The 9,713-nt window shown below is 41.2% G+C and overlaps 1 protein-coding gene across 1 annotated transcript; it reads right to left on the bottom strand.

The window, feature by feature from the left end:
- Positions 1-339: 339 nt before the first annotated feature.
- NEUROD6 (neuronal differentiation 6) lies at positions 340-1,353 on the bottom strand (the record flags this gene model as incomplete). Its single annotated transcript, XM_080932024.1, has 1 exon — positions 340-1,353. The coding sequence occupies one exon, from the start codon at positions 1,351-1,353 to the stop codon at positions 340-342; it is 1,014 nt and encodes a 337-aa protein (XP_080788150.1).
- Positions 1,354-9,713: the final 8,360 nt, after the last annotated feature.

The raw sequence follows: 9,713 nt of genomic DNA, 5'->3' as shown, positions 1-9,713 counted from the left end.
AAGTATGCTGCTCCCTTGTCTGTATTCAGCAACATATTCTTAGACACCTTGTTCAAACAAATTAAGTGAGTTTGAAAGAAACTAAAACAGTAAAGAAAAATCCTGCCAGTAAGAAAGAGGGAGAATCCCAGTGTGATACAGACAAGAGGGAAGGAAAAGAAATTCTCATACGAAAAGAGGTTTATTATGACATAGAAAATGCTCACAATCTTTGAAACACACTTCAGAAACTAGTAAACACCTTAGATAGAGTTGTGCCAATTACTCAGCCCACAAGCATCTGCTTTGTCTTAATTAGAGTGGGAGGTGAATGACCACTGTTGATTTTCATTTTCCTCATTAATTATGAAAAACTGCATTTAATTCATCTTGCATAGTGAGAGATTGGCTGCGCAGATGTAAGTCGTAAGGGAAGTGGCTGTCGGTGGGCAACCTGAACATGGCACCCTGCCCAAGGGGACCCCTGGGTGGCACTGCACAGTAATGCATGCCATAATTGTAATTTTTGCCATAGTCCAAGGTTTCTTCTTGCTTCAGGGAAAATATCCCATTATAGTTAATTGGGGGAGGACTTAAGGGACCTTCAAACTGAGGGCTGGCACACTCAGGGGAAGTACTTTCATAGAAGGATTCATAAGCACTGCAGTAATTATAGGGTTTCATGGACTTGGAATTATCAAGAGTCCCATGCCCTGGGGGAGTGGCCAGCTCAGGGCTGTGGTAGGGTGGATAGAATGTAGAGTAGGGTGACCTTGTGTGGTGGGCAGCCTCCCCACCCTGACCCATCAGGAAACTCCTGGCGTTGAGCTGTAAGCAGCCGGCCACCAAGTTTGTAGTTGGCTGGGAAAGACCTTTGCATAAGTTTTGGACGAATGTGAGCAGATCCGGTCTCTTGCCAATCCTCAGAATTTCAGAAAGTGCCCAGATGTAATTTTTGGCCAGCCGTAAAGTTTCTATTTTGGACAGTTTTTGGGTTTTAGAGTAACAGGGGACCACTTTTCGCAAATTGTCCAGAGCATCATTGAGGCCGTGCATCCGGTTCCTCTCCCGCGCATTGGCTTCCTGTCTCCTGAACTTGACCCTTTCCAATCGTAGTTTGGTGGTCTTTTTTTTCCTGAGACCCCTCCTTCTGGGCAAGCCATTCTCATCTTCTTCCTCTCTGTCTTCCTCTTCCTCCTCTTTCTCAGTTTCTTCTCCAGGGGCCCTTTTAATGCTCTTTCCTCGAAGGAGAACTTGTTTTGGAAAGCTCTCTGGTTTCTTAATTTGTTTCTGGTCCTCACATTGTCTAGCAAACTTTCTGCACATCTGGGATTCGGGCATTACAACAGACTCGTCAAACGGTAGTGTTAACATGGTTCTTTAACCTTAATTTACCTGGAAAACAATGCCAGCACAGTTTTTAAAGTGTTTTCATTTTTAGAGTTGATATACTTCAAATATATTTGATGGCTAAATCATGAGACTCCGAGTGCACATGAAAAATAAGGATTCCAGGACTCTTATTTATATTAAATAAAACATTTGAGTTTCCGCAGATCAACAATCATAAAGACATTGATTTTGCAACAGCCTTAATTTATACAGGCAATTTATAATTATCGAAGGAAAATATAAAAGAAAATACTTAATAGAGACGATCACATTTTCTATTTTCTCTTGGATTTTAAACTGGATTATTTTAAAATACACGTGGAGTGGAGTTAAAGCAAATAAAAGCATGGCATAATAATGCAGACTTTCATTAATTCTAATTCCCCTGAGAACAAAATAGAAAAAAAAACCAATTTTTAAAACGAAAAGTGTTCTCTCTCTCCCTTAAACCAACAAATTGAGGAGGTTTTGTTAGAAAAAAAAAATATTCCCCAACTTTATTTCCTGTTAACCTCACACTGGGAATTTAGATTGTGACCGTAAAACATGCAGATTTAAAGAAAACATTAATCAGATCAAATTTAAAATTGATTTTTTTTTTAGTTGAGTAAAGACCTCTGTAACAGAGTGCTGCCTTCCCAGCCTCAAGGAAAAGGGGAGTGGGCTAATTTGAAAATAAAACTATGAACAAATGGGAAAAAAAAAAACCTCACAAACATTACTGGCATTTTTTTTTTAATCAAAGCAAATGTTGCGACTGCCTTAACATCTAAGAATTCCCCCAATGTAATTGTCTGTTTACTGCTGCTCCGCTCCTAGTGTTTTTGTTCTAAGAGCCACGGAAGTCTCCCTCTAGCTAATATCGGACAGGAACGGTCCAGGGATTCTGCCTGCAATTGTGCACGTGTGTCCAGAATCCCAAATGAAAGGGGAAAATAATTTGTGTTTAAAATGCATTTTTTTTGGTTGGGTAAAGCAGCATATATTTTTCACCTAAAGTCTTCAACCAAAGGCATATTAAAACAGAGACTTTTAATTTAACAATCTCTAGCCCCTCACTACACACACACACACACACACACACACACACACACACACATACATACACACAATGTCCACATATTTTCAATGTTACATAATAGCAATGAAAGTATGTGATAATTACATCATAAGAATGAAATATGATAAGAACTTATAGATGGCAAAGAACAGAGAAATACTCTAAGACAGTGATACTGTATCTTTAAATACTTGCATGCAAAGCCAGCATCAATTGAGTATATCTTTATTTATATATTACCTTAGATTTTAATTTCATTCAATAATCAGTTTTCATTTTGGATCTTCCAAATCTTTTCAGGCTGAGTGTCGCATCGTCTCCTGGAGCCTCTAGATCTGTGTGTATCTGCACTATCTCATTGATCTCTAAAAAGTGACATTGATGCCAACTGCCAGAGCTGGTACCCATGCCATCTGCTAGTGACGTCACAGGGCAGAGAGAGCCATGTGATCCTCTCTTGGGACCTTCATTCTGCACTGATCATCTGGCATCCCTGTAAGTGGGTACCAGCATTCATGCATCAACACAGGAGGTTAGACTGATAGGGAAAAAAATCTGCACCAGCTTTTCACATACAGTAGGTGTGTTTCTCTTCTAGCTGCTCGGGTCTCACTGGCAATCTGTAGAAAGAGCTGTGTTAGTGGTGGGTTTTGCCCTGCCAATGGTGCAACTGTTAGGCAGTCGTTAATATTCCATTCATTTGCAAGGTGGGCTTTTGTGTGAGTGAGAGAGGTTTTTGTTGTTTGTGGGGTTGTTGTTTTGCAAGGATCACCAGCTCCTTCTGGTGCATCTGGGTACCAGGGAAGGAGAGCCTTGTGTGGGAACAAGAAGCTGGGGTTGAATGCTGAAGGAAACCAAGATTAAGGTCGACAAACGGGTCAGCAAAGGGCTCCTTATTCCCCTGTCTTGCTTTACGGCATGGTGTGTTAACTTATAGGTGTGTTGCTGTGTGTTTTTCTCCTCCAGACTTCTTTGCTTCTCGGGATGGCACAATAAAAGATCAGTTTCTCCATCTGGGGTCCGTGAGAGACATCTTCAAAGGCGCCCTTACACTTGCTGCTGTCTTTTCCACAACTTTTCAGGAGTGCACGCAGGCAGAACAGCACACAGACCAGTTGCAGAGCTACAGCGAGTCTTTAGTTAGATTTGAAGCTTCAGGGTTTGCTCTTTAGTTAGATTTGAAGCTTCAGGGTTTGCTCACCGCTCAGCCCCTCCACTCTGCAACTCCACTGTGCTACTCTCCCGGATCTCCCCGGCGTTAACCTGCCTGTGCTTTCTCCCTTCAGACACAACAAACAGAAAAGCCATCACTTACATCTGCCTTTCTCTCCTTGGCGTGTGACAGCAGACCACCTCATTAATTTATTTTTAAAAACCAAAGCTTTATCTTTCTTAATTTTTGGAGCTTTCAATGTTTTTTTCCTCGGTCCTACTAATTTTACCTTTGCTACATTGTTTCCTTTAGACCCAGATTTACTTAGGTATCTTCTTGTTTTAACATCAATGTCCTGTTCTATTTCTCCTTTTCCCTCATTCCCAACTCCTGGTGCCTTTTTAATGAAGCAGGGCAGAAGCTGTTAAGCAGAGCTCGGAAAGTCCTACTAACAAAACAGGACACAAAGCTAGAGGCCCACCCCACATTACTCGCTCTTTTCTCCCCCTCGGAGGACATATTATTTTGGGAACACCTGGGGGGAAAAAGGCAAAAGGGGAACTGCTGGAAAAGTGAAACAAACAAACACAAGCCTTCTTGTTTGACAGCTACACAAGCTCTGGCTCTAAAGCGAAGGAGCATACTTTAGGTCTTAGGATAGTTCCTGGCAGCCTGGCAAGGCGGAAGTTGTGTTAGCGTCCCCCTTATAAATCCACCTTTGAACACTTTAGAGCTCTGCCGCTCTTCTACACTTGGGATCCAAATTGGCACCAAACCTGCTCCTTTTACCCCTCCTCATTTCTAACCCCTTAAAAAAGTTTGCCTGACCTTTCCTGAGAGGTTCTAGAAAAGACTGAGGGTTGACAACAACAAGAACAACAAAAGATGCTAGGTAAAAGTAGTTTGTCTCTCTTAAAGAGGCAGGGGGAAAATAAGAGTGTAAATTTAAAAGACTAGTAAACCAATTCATTTATAGATTAAAATAGGTTGGTGCGCCTAGCTTGTATTTGAAACTAAAACTTGTCACATCAGTCATTTTAGAATTTGCAGCTGAATATATCTTTGCTAGTGATGTGTTAAATATATGTTTTGTGTAGCTTTTGGCTCAACATCTAAATATAATTTTGTATAAATACCAAGGATATCAATAGAAAGTCGGATACTGATGTCAGTTCTTCTTGTGTAAGATTTAATTTTTAAATGTGAAGGAGGGGAAAACATCAGATTTCCGAGCTACAAAGGTAGGCAGAGCCACTTTGGATCTCCCATGGTGCACCTGTTCTAAGTCCCCAGGAGCTATATTGTATTAAATTCGTCACCAACACAAAAGTCAAAAGCCAGGAACAACCTGATTTGATGTCTGTAGGAAATTATCTCCAGTGTAACACACGGGGAAGGCTGATCCTACATTTTATGTTTATATGTGTGTGTGTGTGTGTGTGTGTGTGTGTGTGTGTATGAGAGAGAGAGAGATTAATGAAACATTGGCGCTGGTCTATTTCTGCTGGTAACATGAGAGGAAAACCTGTGTTAGTAATTAAGTGATGGGAGACAAAGAGTATTCCCGGATTCTGATAGTTTATTACTATTAAACCCCCTCACCTTTTCTTTATTCTTAAAAAAAGGGGGCAGGGGTGGAGAGTAAGCATTGTTAGGTGAGGGCTTAGCCAGAATTCAGTGTGTTTATACAGTAACTTTTCAAGAAATGTTCTCAGGAGCATTTCCTAGGGTAGTTCCAGGTATGCAAATGTCTGTGGTGTCTGTACCAGCCACCAGAGTGGCTCTTCTAGTCTCTGCTAAGAAAGCATATTAACACCAAGGCTCCAAGGAGGTTTACACACAGACACTCTCAGCGTCTTGGCTGGGGAGTCGGCAGCCCCTTGAACGAGTTTCCCCTCTGTTCACAGCTTTCCCTCATACCAAACTTTCACTCTGCAAATTGACTCTATTCTCATTGAACCTCTATGATTCTGTTGTTCCCAGTTTTTTTGTTGTTGTTTCTGAGGTCAAGAAATTTTACATTTTTTCCCCAGTGTCCTGTGCCCGTCCATCTAGTGTTTCCTGTCCCACTGACTGGTGCTCATATATTACAGAAATCAGCTGCAGACAATTTCAACATGATTTGACTTAGATTTTTGCAGGGGAATAAAGACCCTAAGTTCAAAAAACAAAGCCTCGGCTGCTGTTATTTCCTGTTCTTCCCTGGCAAAAGGCAACAGGGCAGAATTCATAGCAAACGCCCAGACCATGCTTCCTTCTGTGGATGTGGGCAATTCCTAGGGACTGAATTTTTTTTTCTTTTAGGCAAATGTTCCAGGCAGTCAGGAGACACATGAGCAAGCTCAGTGTAGGTTCACTGAATTTTAACTCTTTGATTTCAGCTGGCTCGACATTGTTTTATGGTGTGGTAGACTATATCCCACTTTGGAAACTAGCCCTCAGATTAAAGGCAATCATTTTAAAAGAATGAAACAAGTCAAAAAGCATCCTTCCTCCTCTTGATTCCTTTAAGGGCTTCAAATAGACTGAACATAGTAGATGTGGCAATGTTTTGTTCACCCTCTTAAAGATAACTTAATAAACAGCCCTTTAGACTCCCCATGGCGAAGGATGAACTGCAGAGCATGTGGCCCACTGGTCTCACACAAGCCCACGCCTGTCACGCTTCTGCTGGAAGTTTCTGCACAAAGCCATGCTGGGTTCTTCTTCCCAGAAGCACACGTCACCATTTTTCTCCAACAGAGAATACGAGTAGATTTCAGTTATTCATCCCAAAAACTGTGTGGGGATCATTTTCTAATTTGTTATTAAATTAAAGCACCCAAACCTATGGAATAAAAATTTCTGACTAAAAAAAAAAAAAAAAAAAAAAAAAAAAAGAAAAAGAAAAAGAAAACAAAACCACATGAATATGAGTAGGTTGATTATTTTAACCAGTTTAAAGGAAAGAATCAATACATTGTTAACTTTTTGGTATGAGAAAAATACCTAATTTTCTTTTGGCTTTAAAAATTAGAAAAACTGATTTGTTAAGCCCGATTTCTACTTTGTAATGATACTGAACTAGGTATTTTTGTTACATTTTAGCATATGTAATGCAATGGTTATTTAATATGTGTATGTGTGTGTGTGTGTATGTGTGTGTGTGTGTGTGTGTGCCCATGCTCACCTGCATGACCGTATGTGTTTGTGGGTGCATGAATGTACTTCATTCACATGTGCACACATGTAGGCTGTGTATGAGCAGGTGAACATGTATACTTTGGAGTTCAGAGGTCAACATGAAGTATCTTCCTCTATCAACCCACATCTTGCTCTTTGATATAGAGTCTCTCACTGAGCCTGGAATTCACCGAGACTCAGCTGTAATGGCTGCTGGTGCGCTCTGGGAATCTGGCTGTCTCAAGCCCTCCAAACCAAAGCTACAGATGCCTCCTACCACATGCAGCCTATCTGTGGGCGCTTGGAATCCAAACTTAAGTTTGGCTACTTGTGCACTCTATGCACAGAACCACCTCCTCAGCCCCAAAATCAATATTCTTAAAGATGGAAAGCAGAGAATCATTCTTTTCTTTCTGTTCCATTTACGCATTTTGGGAGATTAGAGCAGGCACTTCAGACAAGAGATTCTTTAGAAGGTTTTTTCAGAGCGGCCCTGTTTGACTTTTCTGAAGCTTGTGACACTTTCTTCCTGCTTCTGTCTCCATAAGGCTGCTATCAAGTGTCACTGCACAGATGAAAATTGTACTTTCATACTAATGATTTTTAAATTAGAACACAAGGTGTTAGAGATATCAGTGTGGTATTTTAGCAGGCTTTCCTCCTTGCTCATCTTCCCTCACCTCTCTCCTTCCCATAACCCCTTGCTTCTGTCCCATAACCCTCTGTTGCAATCTTCTTCAGCCTCTTTTCTTCTTTCATGCTCTAAGATTTACCTTCTCCCATCCTTCCTCACTACCTATTTATCTTCTTCACAGTTTTTAGGTTTTACATTTACGTGTGTGTGTGTGTGTGTGTGTGTGTGTGTGTGTGTGTGTGTGTAACAGACTAGGATGCACATATGAGCAAGAACATGTGGCTTTATTTTCATGTTACTTCTTTCAATTTTAAGCCTTCAAAACTACACATATTCCCAGAGAGATTCTCACTGAATCAAATTCCATTGTGTCTAACACATCTGCATATGTATTCATCTGTCGACGGACAATTAGTTATTTCCATGTTCTTTTCTAACTGTACTTCTGAAGATCACACCTCCTGTTGAGATTGACTGAGAGAATGCACGAGTTCCTCAAATGAGGATTCCTGGATGCCCTCATACAGAGACTCCTGCAAGCCCCTAACAGGGATTCCTGGATGACTTTCTACAGGTCCTCATGCTGCCTGCAGTACCATGCAACTGTGCATACATGAATGCAGAAACATGTTTCTAAAGGCAGGTTCCAACTCTGACCTTAGGAGAGTGATAAATACATCTTACAAACCTCAGAGCCAATTTCAGTCCTGCTCTTAAGTGGCTAGCTACCTGTCACACATTCGTTCATTCATTGATTTACCTCCTCCACAAATACTTAGTGAATAGCTATTTTGGAGTAAATCTAGACCGTTTCCTAAGGCATCTGCTCTGCACTCAGTCTCTGATAGCCCACAAAGGGTGTTCAACTCAGCCCCAGAGGCAGCCAGTGTACACAGAAGCCAGATTGTGTCTATACTAAACCCTCCAGTGACTCTCTGTTCTGATTAGGTTTTACTCAACTTGACACAAGCTCAAGTCAGTTGGGAGGAGAGAACCTCAACTGATAAAAAGTCTTCATCAGATTGGCCCTGTAGGCAACTGTGTGGAGGTGTTTTGTTCATCAACGACTGATATGGGAACGAGTCGCATCTGGATTAAGAAGTGATAAGCGTCACGAAGAAAATCCAAACTACTTTATAGTCAGGAGCCCATGTGGGAAATGGAATCAGTACACACTGAGTCAAGTCATGGGTAACAATTACAGGTTAATGATAAGCATTCAGAGGCACATAGGACAGTCCCGGCTTTTGTTGTGATGGGGAGCTGGTAGTCTTCATAGCAAGCCAGATAACAAAGATGCATGAAATTTCCCCATTGGAGGGGAACAGAATGGAAACATGTATGGAATTTCCCTACTGGAAGAGACAGCAAATTTAGGGATGATCTACTCAGTTGAAGGATTTGTAGTGTTCTCTGCATCTTTTCCATATCTGGGGGCAAGGATGGAGAAGAGGCCAGAACAGGTGTTATGTTTGTTTTCTGGGAGGACCAGCAGCTATATAGCATGGGCAGGCTCTGATCATAAAAGACTTTGTAGGTCACAGAGATGCTTTCAGAATTTAAACCAAGGGAAGACTTAGAGGGCATAGTACAACTTGGCATTTGCCAAGTTCACCCTGGGCTAGGCTCTGTGACTCTACAGTAGAGTACATGGTTAGAATGCATTGATTGGGTCCTGGTTTCATATTTGGAACTAAACAAATCCCAAACAAAAGAAAAGAGAACAACAAAACAAGGAACAAACATGAGAAAGGAAAGTTCAGTGTAGATGCCCCAACGAGATTTGGACATGGGAAAATGAAGAAAGAAGGAAAGCACTGATTGGGTCAAGAGATTATACCACATAAGCCACAGTGGAGTGCTGAAACAGAAAGTCTTTGGGGGAAACTGCAGGAAAAAAGTCTCTTTTACTATTCCTCATTTCCTTTTTTCCCTGAAGCAGGAGATAAGATTCTCCTGGAAGGGTTATCCTCCCGACAATCCAACACCAAGGAAAGCATTGCCCTCCCCTTTGAAGACACATGGACCCAGAAGAATTTGTAAAACAAGCTTTCTAAAGTATGAAGGCAAACCTTGGTTGTCAAGGTGATTGATAGGGTATTAGTAAAGCACACCAGGGAGTAGATGAATCCAAAAGAAGTCTTTCCATGAGTATTCACAGTACCATCCCATAGGCTGGAAGAAAGAACAAGGTAGGGAGGACCATGGGTCAATGGAGCCCTTGGGGATGGAAAGAAGAGGAGACACAGGCATTTTGGTGAAAAAAAAATCAGCAGAGTTTTAACACCTTAAAATTTAAAAGTTAAAAAAAATTAACAGAATAGGTCTAGATT

Source organism: Micromys minutus (genome assembly GCF_963924665.1).
Source record: "Micromys minutus genome assembly, chromosome: 18".
NCBI lineage: Eukaryota > Metazoa > Chordata > Mammalia > Rodentia > Muridae > Micromys > Micromys minutus.
The sequence above is the reverse complement of the archived record's forward strand: the minus strand, read 5'-3'. Positions and strand labels throughout refer to the sequence as shown.